The sequence below is a fragment of the Trichophyton benhamiae genome (genome assembly GCF_000151125.1).
Source record: "Trichophyton benhamiae CBS 112371 chromosome Unknown contig01356.0, whole genome shotgun sequence".
Classification (NCBI taxonomy): domain Eukaryota; kingdom Fungi; phylum Ascomycota; class Eurotiomycetes; order Onygenales; family Arthrodermataceae; genus Trichophyton; species Trichophyton benhamiae.
The window spans coordinates 255,227-270,401 of NW_003315100.1; the positions used below are offsets into that span (position 1 = coordinate 255,227).

At 52.7% G+C, this 15,175-nt stretch overlaps 3 protein-coding genes across 3 annotated transcripts; all 3 read right to left on the minus strand.

Moving 5' to 3' along the window:
- Positions 1-225: 225 nt before the first annotated feature.
- ARB_00471 (uncharacterized protein) lies at positions 226-7,139 on the minus strand (the record flags this gene model as incomplete). Its single annotated transcript, XM_003013240.1, has 6 exons — positions 226-1,296; positions 1,361-1,515; positions 1,554-4,460; positions 4,542-6,135; positions 6,200-6,999; positions 7,049-7,139. The coding sequence occupies 6 exons, from the start codon at positions 7,137-7,139 to the stop codon at positions 226-228; spliced, it is 6,618 nt and encodes a 2,205-aa protein (XP_003013286.1).
- A 2,221-nt stretch (positions 7,140-9,360) lies between these two features.
- Positions 9,361-10,480, minus strand: ARB_00472 (uncharacterized protein; the record flags this gene model as incomplete). Its single annotated transcript, XM_003013241.1, has 2 exons — positions 9,361-9,910; positions 10,017-10,480. 2 exons carry the CDS (start codon positions 10,478-10,480, stop codon positions 9,361-9,363), a joined length of 1,014 nt encoding a protein of 337 aa, XP_003013287.1.
- Positions 10,481-12,350: 1,870 nt separating this feature from the next.
- Positions 12,351-15,132, minus strand: ARB_00473 (C6 transcription factor, putative; the record flags this gene model as incomplete). Its single annotated transcript, XM_003013242.1, has 7 exons — positions 12,351-13,284; positions 13,341-13,474; positions 13,539-13,849; positions 13,913-14,289; positions 14,448-14,663; positions 14,701-14,778; positions 14,942-15,132. 7 exons carry the CDS (start codon positions 15,130-15,132, stop codon positions 12,351-12,353), a joined length of 2,241 nt encoding a protein of 746 aa, XP_003013288.1.
- Positions 15,133-15,175: the final 43 nt, after the last annotated feature.

Consider the following 15,175-nt stretch of genomic DNA (forward strand, 5'->3'; position numbering starts at 1 on the left):
TAAATAGACGTCACCAAAGTCATTAAATAGTCAAAACCAAATTACCAAAAAAAAAAGAAGACCGCCAGTTCCTTGAAGTTCCAGCCAAGTATGTCAATCATCCGAAACCGCCCCGAGGAGACTTGACCAAACGCACGACGATTAAAAAAAAGATGCATAAGTAAACGGAGGGAAGGAAACGCGAAATAGAATCGTTGTTCGCTCAAAGTGGGAAAGAGAAGGCATTCAAAAGCCACCGGTGAGTTTCTTAAACCAGCTCGTTCGCTTGGTGTTCATGCCACCGTAACGATGGTCCATATCGCCGCTACTTTCATTGCTTCGGACTGGGTCGCGGCCGTCGCGACGAGATTCACGCCTGCGAGGTCGTCTGTCGAAATCCACATCCATTGGGTCAACAGGGCGGGATTTCCTTCGAGAACGACGATGGATGGCTCTTCGTGCCTCTTCATCAGATGATAAGGAAGCATTTTGAGGCTCCCTCGCAGGGTCAGGCACATCAATAACCGTAGCCACGATGGGAGGAGCTTCGGGAGGGTCTGAGATCTGAGATTTCACCCAAGACGAGGTTTTATCTTTACCTCCATTTACCATGGCTGGGTAGGGGACAGCTTGTTCATGACGAGATGACTTCTCACGACGAGATCGGTGGTGATCCGGTGAGGATCGACGCCGCCTAGGTTTCCCGCCTTCATCGTCAGTACGATGAGAGCGATGGCGACGGCTTTCATGGGGGGAGAGAGGGTCTTTTGGTGGTCTCTCCGAACGAGAACGGCGATCCGATTTCTTGTCTCGTTTAGATTCATGGGGGAGGTCCTCCATTTCTCTGGCATGTCGTTTTTGTCGGCGGCCTTCACGCTCAGCCTCACGAGCTCTTTCATCCCTTTCTTCACGCAGCCGTGCCCGCTCTGCCTTGCGTTTTGCCCTCCGAGCCTCAGCCTCCTCAGTAGGGCTGTTGTTGCCTGTTCTCATTGCATCGGTAGTGAAGCCTTCACCATCAGTATCCGGCCTCACGGATCTTCTTCGGCGTCTGGATTCATCCTTTTCTCTGTCTGTTTCTCTTCTTGAGGACTCATGACGAGAGCGAGACTTGGGGCGCTCGCGGACTTCTGGAGCCCGGGCTCCAGGCTTCCTTAGAGACAAGAAGCCAAATAGTCCTTCGGGACGCTTGGGAGATGTGTTAGAGCGACGAAGGGGCGCCGGTTCTCTCGAAGAATGATTCATGACTCCAAAGTCGTCTCTGCCCATTGGCATTTCACCTGATGGAGCCAAAGCCGGGTCACTGCTGTGTTTCTTAGACTGGTAGGTCAAACCGGTTAGTTTAGTTAGAGAGTTAAAAGAGATGCTTTAGTATGTTACTGACCTCTTTCCTTGATCTGCGCCGCTCTGGGTCCTTTGAAGATTTGCCTGGAGGGGAGATTAAGCCATCATCAGGACTCAACATTTCTACGTCATCGTCGAGTGCATATGGGTCGCGTGGGACTGAGAGAATAATGTTAGTAATTTCATGCTTGCGCTCTATGGAGTACTCCGTACGACATAGATGAATGCCTTACCTGATTTCTTTTTATGGCTGGAGCTGCGTTTGACGCGCTTGGATGACTCCACACCCATCATCCTTGCAGCCTTGTCTGGAATATCGGGACTCTCGCGAGGGGTCAAAAGACCTGAATCGTCAAGCTCAACAGAGTGTCTTCTGGAGGTTGGCTTCGATGCAGACGCTCGCTTAGTGCTTTTCGACCGGACAGGCGGCGGTGGCGGTCCCGAGAGCATAAAGGGAAAACTCATCCCACGGCTATGTTTAGAGGGCCGCGAAGCACGTTTATCCTTGTCTGAGCCAGAGGATTTCTCCACTTCAGCCCCTAAGCTGGAAACCTTCTCTTTCTTGGTAGCTGAAGATTTCGACCTGCTCAGACCAGAAGGCTTCTCCTTGTCCTTATCTTTTTCTCTTTCTTTCTCCTTCTTAACAACAGGCTCACCGGGATCCTTAGATTTGGATTCCTTTTTTGATGATTTCTTTGGAGCGGGTCCCGATGCCCCGGCAGCGCCCCAGAGAGCCCAAGATGCAGCTCCGGAGCTCCGATCGATCCTAGCGCGTTCTTTCTTGGCCGATTTCTTTGGTGTTGCACCTAGCATTTCATCGGCTACATCTCCGTCGGCTTTTGCTGTTGATGGACGTTGTGACGATCCTGCGTCCGGGTCTGAAAGAAGCTCCTTCAACTCAGCTGCCTCTTGTTCAGGTGGCGGAGGCGGTGCTTCTTCGTCCGCCTTGCTAGGCTGCTCGTGTTCCTCGATATCAGCCAGCTCGTCGAATGCGCCTGGGAAACTTCCAGGCACAGAATCACGTGGGGTCGGCTCCTTAGCTACCACTGCAGGTTCAGGCTCAGGAACGGGTTCCGGCGCCAGGTCTTCTTCGGCTGCTTTCTTTGACTTGGACTTTGTCTTCGTCTTGGACGTGGAGGACGTCTTGGTTTTTGAAGCCGCGGCGTCTTTCTTTGAGGGCTTTGCGGCCTTGGTTGCGGGCTCCTCCACCGGCTCTAATACCTCTGGTTCAGGAACAGGCTCGGCGGGCGGGGGCGGTTCGGGTTTGGCCTTCTCCTTGGTCTTGGGCGCCTTCGCGGCCTCCTTATCGGCCTTCTTCTGCTCCAGCTGCTTGATGCGCTCAGCAACCGACGACTTGCCTGGTGCTTTGGGCGCTGAGGTGGTCGCAGTCGCAGAAGAAGTTGGTTGCTTGGTCGCTTTGTCAGCCGCAGGCGCGCTAGCCGCTTCAAGCGAACCTTCGTCTCCCTTCACTTCTTGATCACCAACGTCCATCTTCTTCTCCTTTTTGGCATCTTTCTCCTTTTTCTCTTTCTTCGAGGCTTTGGCACTGGCCTTACTAGTCGTCTTACTAGCGGCGGGCTTGGGCTCTTCTTCTTCAACAAGGTCGAGCAGGTCGTCTGCTGGTGCATCTTCACCTCCCTTGGCAGCTTTGCTGCTGCTGGTCTTGCCACCTGATGCCAGCCCAAAGCTGCTCCAGTATCCTTTGGCAGCTTTTGCGGCCGACACGTCCTCAGCTGGAGTGTCGAGGTTGGGAGTCTCAGATACATCGACAACCTCAAGCCCCTTGCCTCTGGTCTTACTGAGTTTGCTCTCTTCAATGTGTGACGCTTTTGATGTTGATGTAGTCGTTCGTGAAAGGGAGCCCTTCTTGATAGAAGTCGGCCAGGGAGCAGTAATATCATCCCACGTATCGCCCATGCCATCCCCTCCATGTTCAGGTGGGAATTCTGGGGGTGTAGGCGCAGGCGGCGGCAATTCGCTGGCGCCCTTTTTGCCTTTCTTCTTGCTGTTGGTGATCGTACCCCAGATGTCCCAGGTACTTTCGTCCTGGGTTTTGGGAACGGGCACCAACTCCCCTGAACCAACACCATCATCCTGTGGGGTCGTGTCAATGACCTCTTCTGCAACCTTTTTACCCTTCTTGCCTTTGGCTGCTTTTTCAGGTTCCTCTTTGACCTCAGGTACAGTAGCTTTTGATTTAGACTTCTTCTCCTTTGTAGGCTTCGAAGAACCCCAGAGACTCCAGGATGAAGATTGAACGGGTTCGGGTTCGGGTTCAGGTTCCGGCTGGGGCTCGGGCTCGGGCTCGACTACCGGTTCCGGTTCAGGGTCCGGGGCAGCAACCGCTGGTTCATCAATAATTGACTTTGTACCCTTCTTCTTTTTTTTCTTTGTGTCCGCAGCTGGTTGGTCGAGCAGATCGTCCAACGCAAACGGATCTTTCTCTGGCGCCTTACTGGCCGTGTCTGCTTCGACAGTGGTTCCTTTCTTTCCTTTCTTCGATTTGCTCGTCGTACCACCAAAACTCCATCCAAAACCCACGTCATTAGACTCTGTCTGCTCTGCTATTGGTGCGGGCTCTGGTTCCGGGTCGGGGAGAGCTGTCGCGGCCCCCTTCTTCTTTTTCTTGTCCTTCTTAGTGGTGGTTGCCCCAGCTCCAGTACCCCAACTGTCAAAGTCATCAACAGGTGGAGGAGCCAGCAGGTCAGGCTCCTCTTTGGTATCCTCAAAGAAGTCGACTTTGGGCAGTTCTTCTGCCGGTGGCTCCTCTGGCACCGGATCAGCAGCAGCAGCAGCTGCTGCTGCTGCTTTCTTTTTCTTCTCTTTCTTGGACAGCTTGGTCTCTTTCACGGCAGGCTTCTTCTCTTCCTCTTCTTTTTTCATGGTATCCTCGGCAGCCTCATCTATGAATTCCGGTATGTCAAGAGGGTCCTCATTTTTAGTAGACTTCTTGCCACTGTCAAACCAGTCCACTTCGTCTCCGGCTCCTGTAGCTTCCAGTGCAGGGTCATCACCGAAATCAAAGGCCCCCGGCGTCACAGGGTCTGCCGTTTTGCCCTTTTTCTTCTTGTCCTTTTTCGAAGATGTGAGTGATCCGAACCATGACGTAGTTTCCGTCTTGGGAGGATCATCTAGCAGGTCTGCGTTATTGCATAAATATTAGCAAAGGCCCAGGTAAATACTAATAAAAACTGTAGTTGAATAGATGAAACAAAACATACCAGTACCCTTCGATTTGTCCTGATCAAATTCGTTCCCCCAGGAATCGTTATCAAACAGATCCTTCGACTTCTCAGTTTCCACAGGTGCGGGCTCGGGCTCATCCTTCTTTTTCTTCTTCTTGTTCTTTGAAGTGGAAAATCCCCAGAAACTCTCTGGCTCCTCTTCCTTAGTTTCCTCAACCACTGGCTCAGGCTCAGGAGGGGGTGGTGGCGGAGGCGGTGGATCAGCAGCACCGCCCTTCTTCTTCTTCTTGGAAGTGGTGGAAGGTAGACCGAACCCCCATCCAGCAGATTCAACAGGCTTTTTTTCCTCGGCCGGAGCTGGCTCAACGACCGGTTCGGGTTCAGGTACAGGATCTGGTTCGGGCACGGTTTCCGGTATTACCGGCTCTGCCGCGGCGCCTTTCTTCTTTTTCTTGTCCTTTTTGTTGGAAGATGAAGTGGCCAGTGAACTCCAGAAGCTGTCTTCCGGCTTTTCTTCCGCCGGCGGGGCTTCAACGACTGGTTCCGGGTCGGGCACGGGTTCAGGTTCCGCGATAACGGGCTCCGCGGCCACGGTCCCCTTTTTCTTTTTCTTATCCTTTTTGGAGGTTGGGGCTGGAATAGCGTCCCAGGAATTGAACGACTCCTCGGCAGGCTTTTCTTCCTCCTTGGGGGCTTCTGGCTCAGGCTCCGGGACTGGATCAAGTAAGGACGCTCCTTTCTTCTTTTTCTTGTCCTTCTTAGAATTGGTGACTCCAAAACCACCCCAATCTTCCTCCTCAGGCGGCGGCGGGTCTTCCTTAACCGGCTCCTCTTCCTTTACGGGTTCAGGAGCAGGTTCAGGGACAGGTTCGGGTTCGGGTTCAGGGTCTGCTGCGCCCTTCTTCTTTTTCTTCTTTTTCTCCTTCTTGGACAACGGCGCAGGCGTAGCACCCCATGGATCCTCTTCTGCTGGCTTTTCCTCGGCAACGGGCTCAGGAGCCGGTTCGGGTTCGGGTTCTGGCTCTGGATCGGCTTGCTTGTCCTTTTTACCTAGGTCAGCGAAGAAATCGTCTCCATCATTCGTCTTATCATCACCAAGACCCCAAGGAGACGCGGTTTTCTTCTTGCTCTTCTTCGGCATAGCGAGGTCAGCCCAATCACCGAGGCCACCAGAATCTTTCTCCTCAGTAGCAGCGGGCTCAGCAGCACCCTTTTTCTTCTTCTTTTTATCCTTCCCAGTCGTGGGAGCGGACAAACCCCAGGAATTGTCAAGCTCCTTGTCAGCGCCTGCATCCCCAGCAGGATCGGCATTGTTACCGTCGAGACCGTTAGAATCAAAGCCAAAGTCAAATGCGTCGGATCCCGTAGACTTTTTCTTATTCTTCTTGCTGGTACCACCCCAGGGATTCAGGCCGTCATCTTTGGTATCACCACCATTTGCACCGAGATCAAGCTCGCCGCCTGTATTCCAGTCCTTTCCCCAGCCGCCAAAACTGAATCCGGTAGAACCCTTGGTATCTTCTCCGCCAAAGGACATGCCAATCTGAGGTGCTCCAGCGCCATCATCTAAGCTGACGTCCTGGAACGCACTTGGTGCTGGATCAGGAGGAGGGAGCTCGGTAGCACCATTCTACAAAGTTCGATATGTTAGTATCGGGAACAATTGGTTTGATCCATGCAGTGATTCCACTGACCTTGCCCTTTTTCTTCTTCTTTTTGGATGTGGTAGCAGCTCCAAAATCGCCCCAGCTGGTGTCTGCATTGGTATCATCGGCCCAGGATAGATCGCCGCCAGCGTTCTCCTTTGCCTTGGCTTCTTCCTCCAGGCGTTTCTTCTCCTCTTCTTCCTCAAGTCGTTTCTTCTCTTCCTCCTCTTCCAGTCTCTTCTTCTCCTCTTCTTCCTCTAGACGCTTCTTCTCTTCCTCTTCCTGTCTCTTCTTCTCTTCTTCTTCCTCCTGCTTCTTCTTCTTTTTCTTCTTTTTCTTGCTTGAGCCTTGATCCGCATCTTCCTCACCTCCACCTTTATCATCGTTGCCTCCAGGGTCATCACCGCCACCACCACCACCTCCTCCGCCGGCATCGTCTCCTCCACCACCATTATCACCTCCTCCGCCATCTCCTCCATCGGCGCCGCCTCCCGAAGCATCTTTTTCCTCCTGGCCTGCGCCGGAATCTTTCTCTGGTGTGGTATCTGCCCACGGGTCTGCTACGGGCGCAGGTTTCTTAGCAGGCTTTTTCTTCTTTGCCTCCCTGAATCTAGATGTATCTTTGAAATCAACTGATATGTTCATAAGCGGATCCTGAAATAACGAAGATGGCTTTTTGGTTGAGCGGTGCCTGGCTGGAGCAGGACCGGCCTGTGTATCAACATGTGCGCGAGCATATTCGTCGCAAGCGTAGTCTGGCGGCAAATCGAGAATCGCATCATCGTAAGACGGTAGCGGAGATGCTTCTGGAGTCGAGAAGGCTGCCTCCAGTATGGCTCTGAGGTCATCTATGCAACTAGGCGCTCCCGTAGAATTACGATTACGAGTTGAAAATACCTCCACCTATTCGATAGATATGAGCATCAATTGACCTGGAACGGAGATGAAAAGAAGAGAAGAAGAGGAGGAGAAGAAGAAAACGGTTCATTTGCAGTACGCGCAGTAAAATCATTAAGCCATAGATGATGGAACATGCAAACTGCGTATCGGGTAACAGTTAAAAGGGGGCGGAGAGAGAAGAGCATCAATATAGGAGGGAAAAGCGAATAAAAGGAGTCAAAAGGGATGGTGCGTACTTTTGGCGAGATGCACCGTGTGATGTTCCCTGCAGTTGGAGACGACCAGGCTGGCAACTGTCCCACGGTCGAACGATGCCGCAGCCTCCTTTCTGATGCCATCAAATCCCCATCAACCAAAGGAGTATCTCCCACACGGCACAACGGGCTCCAGGTGTCGAGCATCTCCACGTCCGCGCAGGCCATGGTGCCGAATCGAAGCCTTCCTAGACGAAACCGAGTACTGGGGAGATGGAGAGACGGTCATGAGTCGCACAGATCAGGCGCGTATCGGACGGGCGACGAATCCTGATGCTGGAGTTTGCTGCCGGTGACGTCGTTCAAGGGCAAGGAGGCTCGACGATAAGCTTATCGATAGACATAAACGGAAAGCAAAAAAAGCCCTAGCCTATCGCACAGAAAAGACGCCCGGACGGTATTGAGAGGTAGAGTCGGCAGCAGCAAAATAAAGAGGGAAAAAATAGCACGGCAGATCGAAAACAGGAACCCGGATGTCTAAAAGGTCAAAGTTCAACTTTTTTTTGCGTTTATCTTACCCGAAAGAAAAAGACAAAAACTGGAGCCTCTCGTCCTGACGCCGCTGGTGGTACAGAAGGGACAGAAAAACTAGGAAAAGAGACGACCAGGTTAGAAACACACTGAGCTGAGCCAGGCACTCCAGCGCAGGAAGTCCGGTCAGAGCACAGCACAGAGAGAAAAGGGGGGGAAGAAAGGGGAGAAGAAGAGAGTGAGAGAGAGATCCTGTCCTCTCTCCTCGATCCTCGATAAATATGTATGTCCGGGGAAAACGTCGAGTAAATAAATACTGGTCCAGGCAAAAGGTTGAACCCAAAAAATGGAACCTAAAAAAAAATAAACAGAGAAAAGAAAGGATCAAAAAGATCTGGTCGATGGAATGAGCAAATACTCAGCCGGCTCTATAGCATCGAATCACAGTCGGCCGACGCAGCTTTCAGTTAGGGCTGCAGGGTCCGTCCACCGGGGCGTTGCAAAGCCGATGGATGGCGAAAAAACGTCGTTAACTATGGAGGCGTTGTGGGAACAGTTGTAACTTGTCCGGCCAGTCTTGGTGGACTAGTTACCAACCCGCCAGCGCAAAGACAAGACAGGACAGCGAGGTCGACGGGACGGGGAGAGGATATGCGAGACAGAGAGCCCCCGGCAGCGAGACGAGACGAGATGCGAGGCACCAGAGCGCCAGCCTGCGATTGGCATCAGCAAGGGCGAATCATCGACATGGCGGGGGGTTTACCTGCAGCGACAGTCGACTCGGCGCGCGCAGACAACAGCAGCAGGGCGCGAGACACCACGATTCTCGAGTCACCGGCCTTTACTTGGTGTCTTCCTGTCCGTCGTCCGCTTTCTTTACTATCGACTCTGCTAGTTATTGTTTATTGTTTATTGTCTTGTTTCTGCTTCATCTTGACGTTTGTTGTTCTTTTGTCTGAAGTAAATAAAATAAAAAAAAAAGAATACAAAAGAAAAAAAGAAAAAAGAAAAAAAAAAGAACCTCAAGCTCTCACGTGACTCACCGCCTATTTGGCAGTAAGCAAAAGAGCTGCAGGAGGACGAAGAAAGACGGCGACGGCGAGGATGCAATGCATGTATGGATGTGCGTGGATGGGATGGATATAAGTAAGGAGGAATCGGGGGGGAGGCATGATGGATGGAGAACAGGTTGGGCATGCGTACATCCCTGAAACGGCCCGCGGCCGGGGAGAGCGTCGCCAGATCGCCCGGTCACCAGCGGCCAGCACATGATATGGAGACGGGCGCGGAAAACTTTGACCGGATGCACTTCGTATCGCGGAGGCTACGAGAAATATACAAGGACGGGGATGGAAGGGTACGGTCGGTAGTTGATGCGTCGATTCTGTTGATTTGGCATTACATAGGGAGAGCAGGAGAGGGAGGGAGCAAAAAAGGGGGATGATGAATTGACTCTTTATAAAGAGGGATAAACCAGATCCAACCACCGGACGCCGTCATGATAATACGAATCATATCAGGAACAAACATGGAAGAGGAAGAAGAAACGGAAGAAAGAAAGAAGGGAGGAAGAAAAGAAGAAGTCTAAGACTGGTTGTCGGGGACGAGGTTGCCCTTGATGCCAAACATTTTGCCCGTGGTGGCTGCCACGAACCCATCAATCTGTCTCGAGTACTGCTCTGCCTGGCAGGTGTTGAGCATGCTTTCCAGCCTGCTTGGTTCCTGGGGCAGTTTGAAGAGACGCTGCCACTCGTCCTCGGCGAGCAGAGGCTGCTTGAGCTGTGCGCGGCTGACGTTTTCGGCCTTGCGTTTGGCCTGCCAGGCGGCGATCTTGGTCTGTTCTCGGGCCAAGGCACGCTGGTAGTACTGGAAGTTGTTGTTCTCGGTGTGGTGGGTCTCTATGCTCTCCAGCAGCAGGTCGCAGTTCTTCTCGAGGAACGGGTCGATGTTGAGAGAGAGGTTGTCGAAGTTGGGCGTGTTCATGGGCGGGTTGGAGAGGGGGCTGGCGAGTAAAGCGGCGAGGGATGGGGGCAGGTCGAGTTCCTCCTTGGGTGCGGTGGTGGGGATCTGGTGCAGGTAGGTGGTGAGGAGATGCGAGTTGTGGATGGTCACTGGCAGCTCGACGAAGATGTCACTGTGCCTGAGGTTGGATTTTTGCAGGCTACGTCCGTCAGTATACATATACTAAAGGGATGATTATACTCCTGGAGAGAGGGGGGAAAAAGGGAGAGGGTACGCACTGCTCGGCGGTGAATTTGTTCTCCTTAAAGGCAGTCATGAACTGCGGGGAGAGTCTGAAGGCGCGCAGACTGAGCGGGCCCTGAGAGCTGCGGCTGACGTCGTGCACGAGGGTGACGGCAGTCTCGTTCATGTCCTTCTGGTAAAAGTACTGGTTCTCAATGACATTGAGGTTGAGGAAGTTGCCCATGTTGGCACTGGTGTAGTACCCCACATTGTTGGCGTCGATGTTGACCTCGCGCAGCATGCGGATCATCTCAGCCTGGTATGCGACGTTGGACTTTGCTCGGGGTGCCGACGCCGCGCCGCTGGAGGGCGATATGTCGAGGTGCGAGTCCGGAGGCAGGTCGACGACGGGGAAGGGGAAGCAGTTTGTGATTTCGAGGGTACCCTTGACGTCCATTCCGACCAGGGAACCGGTGGCTGTCGTGGGGAATGTCTGGGTGCAGTGCTTGATTATCTTCATCACGACCTGCATAACCATCAGTATTGTCTTCTTCGGCGTTGTACTCTATGGATATATAAGTGTATGGTGTATGCGTACCAGCGCGTCCACCTGGACCGCCTTCAACGGACCGTCTCTCCTAGAACAAGGTCAGCTTCAAGTCCCCTGCCAAACTCGCAGTTTCAGTGAACACATACTCTGCCATCTTGTCTCGTTCAGCGAATGCAGCGTCTTCCGTCTATGCAGTATCCAGTTCACAGGTCGAGCAGCTGCTTCGCAAGTTGTTGAAGTCTCAGCTTCGTCTTCGTCTTCGTCTCGCCGTCGTCGTTTTGTGTGAAATAAAAAAAAAGATAGAAAAAGATAAGTCGCTAAGCCGAAAACAGACTAGCGTGAATAGTCTATTACCTAAGCATATAGTTAATTACATAAGCACAACTTCGACTCTTCAAAACGCCGAAAACGCCGAAGAAACAAAGACGAACGACGACAACGAGGTGGAAAAAGCGCATGAAAGAGATGGAGAAGATGCGGGTTTGTGACTGTGGCAGGCTGAGTGAGTGCAAGGATGGTCTAGCTTTTACATGCATGGGCAGAGACGTGGCTCGCTGCCCCATGCTCGGATTCTTCACGGGCATTGAGAAGTCGACTGAGGGGCATCTTTGAGACCCCCCGCGCGCAACACGATATATAGTTCTCGACCAGTATCTATTCTCATTATTATTACAACTCTCCGACATTGATATCGATATCATTCAGAAGTAAAGAAAGCAAGAAGAAAGAAAGAAAAAAGGCAAGACAATGGCGGAGAACTGCGGGTACGAGAAGTACAGCTATGGCGAGCACTACCTGCAGAACGTCTACGTGCATATACCCCCTTCACCGGCCCCAGCCGACACCGGCTACTGGGTAGTGTACGTCTATAAACATCTATATATATCATCTATATATATAATTGATTATATTAGAGAGATTTACTGATAAGAAATAGGTACATCCACGGCGGGGCATGGCGGGATCCAGACATCCTGGCGCCCTCCTTCAAGGCGACACAGGACCACCTGCTCTCCGACCGCTCCGTTTCTCACAAGATAGCAGGAATAGCATCCATCGACTACCGACTGTCCGCACACCCTAACCACCCACAGGATCCCACTAGCTTGGATGCAAGAGAGTACCGCAATGCCAAACATCCGGACCACATCCACGACGTGCGGGACGGGCTGGCCCTGCTGCAGGACATGTACGGGTTCGGCGAGCGGTACGTGCTTGCGGGCCACAGCTGCGGCGGCACGATGGCGTTCCAGGTCGTTATGAACCGCGTGCTGAGTGCGGCGGAAGTGGTTCGTCCCGTGGCGGTGGTGAGTGTGGCGGGCGTGACGAACCTGCTTGGGCTGGTGGAGGAGAAGGCGCATATCAGTGCGTACCGGGAGTTTGTGACGGGGGCGTTTGGGGATGAGGCGGAGGGGACGTGGGAGGTTGTGTCTCCTGCGGTGGACGGGGAAGGGGTGGGAGGGGTGGTTGATAGTTGGCGTAACGGACGGGTGGTGGTGATGGGGTTTTCGGTGAATGATGAAGCGTTGCCGGGGAGTCAGTTGGGATTTATGAAGGGGACGGTGGATGCGTGGGCTGCTGGTGGTGGTGATGCAGGCGTGGAGAGACGGGTGAGGATTGTGGAGGATATGGCTGAGACGCATGATGGGATGTGGATTAATGGGAAGGAGGTTGCGGATGTCATTGCAATTGGTATTAGGGAGTTGGAGGAGATGCAGGTTTAGTATAGATGCAGAATGAAGAGTATATACAGTCTATGTAGGAGTGAATTGAGTATATACAGTCTATGCCTGAATGAAGTGAATGGAGTGAAATGGGTATATATGCAAGAATGCTTTGGCTACATGAAGAAGACGCTTCGACCTGGGGAGAGGGCCATGAGCTCACTCCACGACCAGAGATGCGGGTGAAGCCGAGCATGTTCCCAGAGCGATAGAAGAAAGTTGCGCAGGCCACAGATGCTCAGGGTGCCGAGGGAGCGACACAGCCGGCGCAGGACTGACTCCAGCAGTGATCTAAACTGCACTGTCTCAGGCCGGGAGTCTACCGCAGCCTCGACTCCAGCAACGAACATGGGCCAGAGCATGACTTTGACAAAGGACTTGCGGGGATCGGAAACAGTAAGCAGGACTTCCCGCAGTGTCTCCAGCAGAATCTTCCTGGCCACGAGGAGGATGTCAGACACGGACACGTATGAAGCTGTGGGAGTAGAGGTGGAAGCAGAGAACGAGACGTGGAGTAGTTGGTCCTGGTCGAGGAGATGGCCGAGGCTTCTGACGCAGTAGATGGCTGTGGCGGCATGGTAGATGCTTGCTATGCGCACCCAGTCCGGCCTGTCTGGACGCAGGAAGGCCTTTTTGGGGTCTAACCTGCTGCATGAAGAGGCTTGTTGTTGAGTGACTGTCTGCTGATGCATGGTATCTGCCCATGAAGCAATGGGGAAGGAGAGGATATCTTGTAGCAATGCATGAATGGAGGTTTTGAGAGTGGAAGTTGAGCTGGAGGTGGTGGTGGAGGTGCTAGAACTTGATGGAGATGCGTCTTCTCGGTCCAGGTCTTGCAGTTCTATGATTGTTGAATTAGAGTACGATTCAGCCAGGGCTCTGAGGTGGTTGATGCGGATGATGGCGTCGAAGAGCTGGTTGGGACAAGGGATGCATGTCCCCGAGCCGTCCTGGTAGACCTCCTGTATGATGTCTGTGTACTCGAGCTGCCGCCTTGCGTCGAGCATGGGGAGAGACGAGGATATAGTGGTATAGCTCATGACGTCGGCACTATCTTGTTAACTTGGATCTAGATATAGGTATGGATATAAAGAAGATGAACTTACATCATGAAGAAGGTGAGTAGGGAGTTCAGGCCGGCGCTGTGTCTGGCGATGGTCCTGACTCCTCCACGCATGCGGATGATATGACATGCTCCCTCGAAATGTGTCTGCCATGACCCAACAGCCGACAGTTGTGTCTATAACTAGGCAATTAGCAGTGAGCAATCATGAAATGGGAGGGTATATCTAGGTATCATCTACCTCGGCCATGAAGAGAGTCAGGACGCCGACGAGAGTGACGTCTGAGATGCGGGTCTCTGGGTCGGCGATGTTCCTGCTGATGCGCCTGAGCGTGTGAGACTTGGAGCGGTAGACCTCGCGGCCGACCTGGACTTCCACGCCCGAGTCCATCGAGTCAGGCTGCGAGCGGATGGCCTTGTGGGTGTCGACGGCGCAGATGAGGACGTGCCAGAGGATGGAGGCGAGGTCGTCCTGCCAGGCGGTCGGGTCCTCGGCGGCCTTGACGTCGACGTGGTTGATGGGATCGAGGTCAGGCACCAGCTCATGCTCGTCTACACTGTCAATACACTATTCTATACATGATATCTTGTTGTAGTTGTTGTAGTGAGTCTTACAGTACCAGATGGTGCGGACGACCTTCTGGATCTCCGCCGGGTAGGAGAACATCATCGACTCTGGGACGGCCCTTGGAGCCACCACGACAGCTGTAGAAGCATCTTTATCTTTGGCATCTTTATCTTTATCTTTGGCCTTGACGTCCCTAGAAGAAGGACTGTCGACTACGAGACGCGGCCGGCCCTTCTTCCTGGCCTTCTGGCGGTCGTCGAGAAAGGCGTTCTGGTGTCCGCCGCCCGCGAGCCAGACCAGGGGCTTCTGCTTGCCGTAGCCCAGACAGTCGAGCTCGCGGTCCCGGCACTTCTGGCACGCGGGGAGGGCGCCGTCGCAGCGCACTCGTCTCTTGCGACAGGTGTGGCATTGCATGGTGAGTACTCTGGAGATGTTAGTTAATGATGGTAGTGATTGATGTTAGTGAACACTGTGATTGATATCTGACTGTTGACTGTTGACTGTTGACTGTTGAGTGGCTGTGCATCTCGTATCTCAGAGTCTCTTCTCCAGTCTAGATGTCTAAGTTGCTGTCTAACTAACTGCTCGCTACCAAGGAGTCGCTTCTGCGAGTTAAGCCGTTGCTTGTCTCTGTCTACTCGCAAGGTCCTCGGTCGACTGAGATATAAAGACGAGCTCTTCTTCTCTTCTTCTCTTGATAATAACTGACTGACTGACTGGCTGGCTGACTGACTGGTTATCTGCTTCAGTTGGCTTGACGTTGAGCGGTCAGCGTCTTGCTTGTTCTTCTTCTTCTTCCTGCTGATTGACTCAACTAGTTCATGCACGAACGCACATCACCGGAGATGGCTTCTTCGGAGGCGAAGTGAGAAGATGAGCGAAGACGAAGATCAAAACTTCAGCTTCAGCTTCACTGCTCCAGCTTCACTCAGCTTCACTCAGCTTCAGCTTCACTCAATGGCTCTCCGGCGGTGCTCCATCCGGCCTGCACTGCCAATGAGGCCGCAGTCCGCAGTCAGGGAGAAGAAGACCGAGACTGAAGACTCCTTTTTAAGTCTTCCTCTAGTCTCATTCACTTCTTGCTCCGCAGTCTTTTTCTAGACTTCCCTTCAGCTCGCCGGATCTTCCCGTCGGCATCAAAAGGCAAAAAGAGTTCGCTTCTTCGTTCTTCTTCGTTCTTCTTCTTCTTCTCTGCGCCGCTTCTTCCATCTCGCCGAAGAAGTGATTTGCATAGACTCAAAATAAAGGAAAAGGGCCGAAGAATCATCTCTCTTTTCTGTCTTCTCTCTTTTCTGTCTCTAGAGTACGGA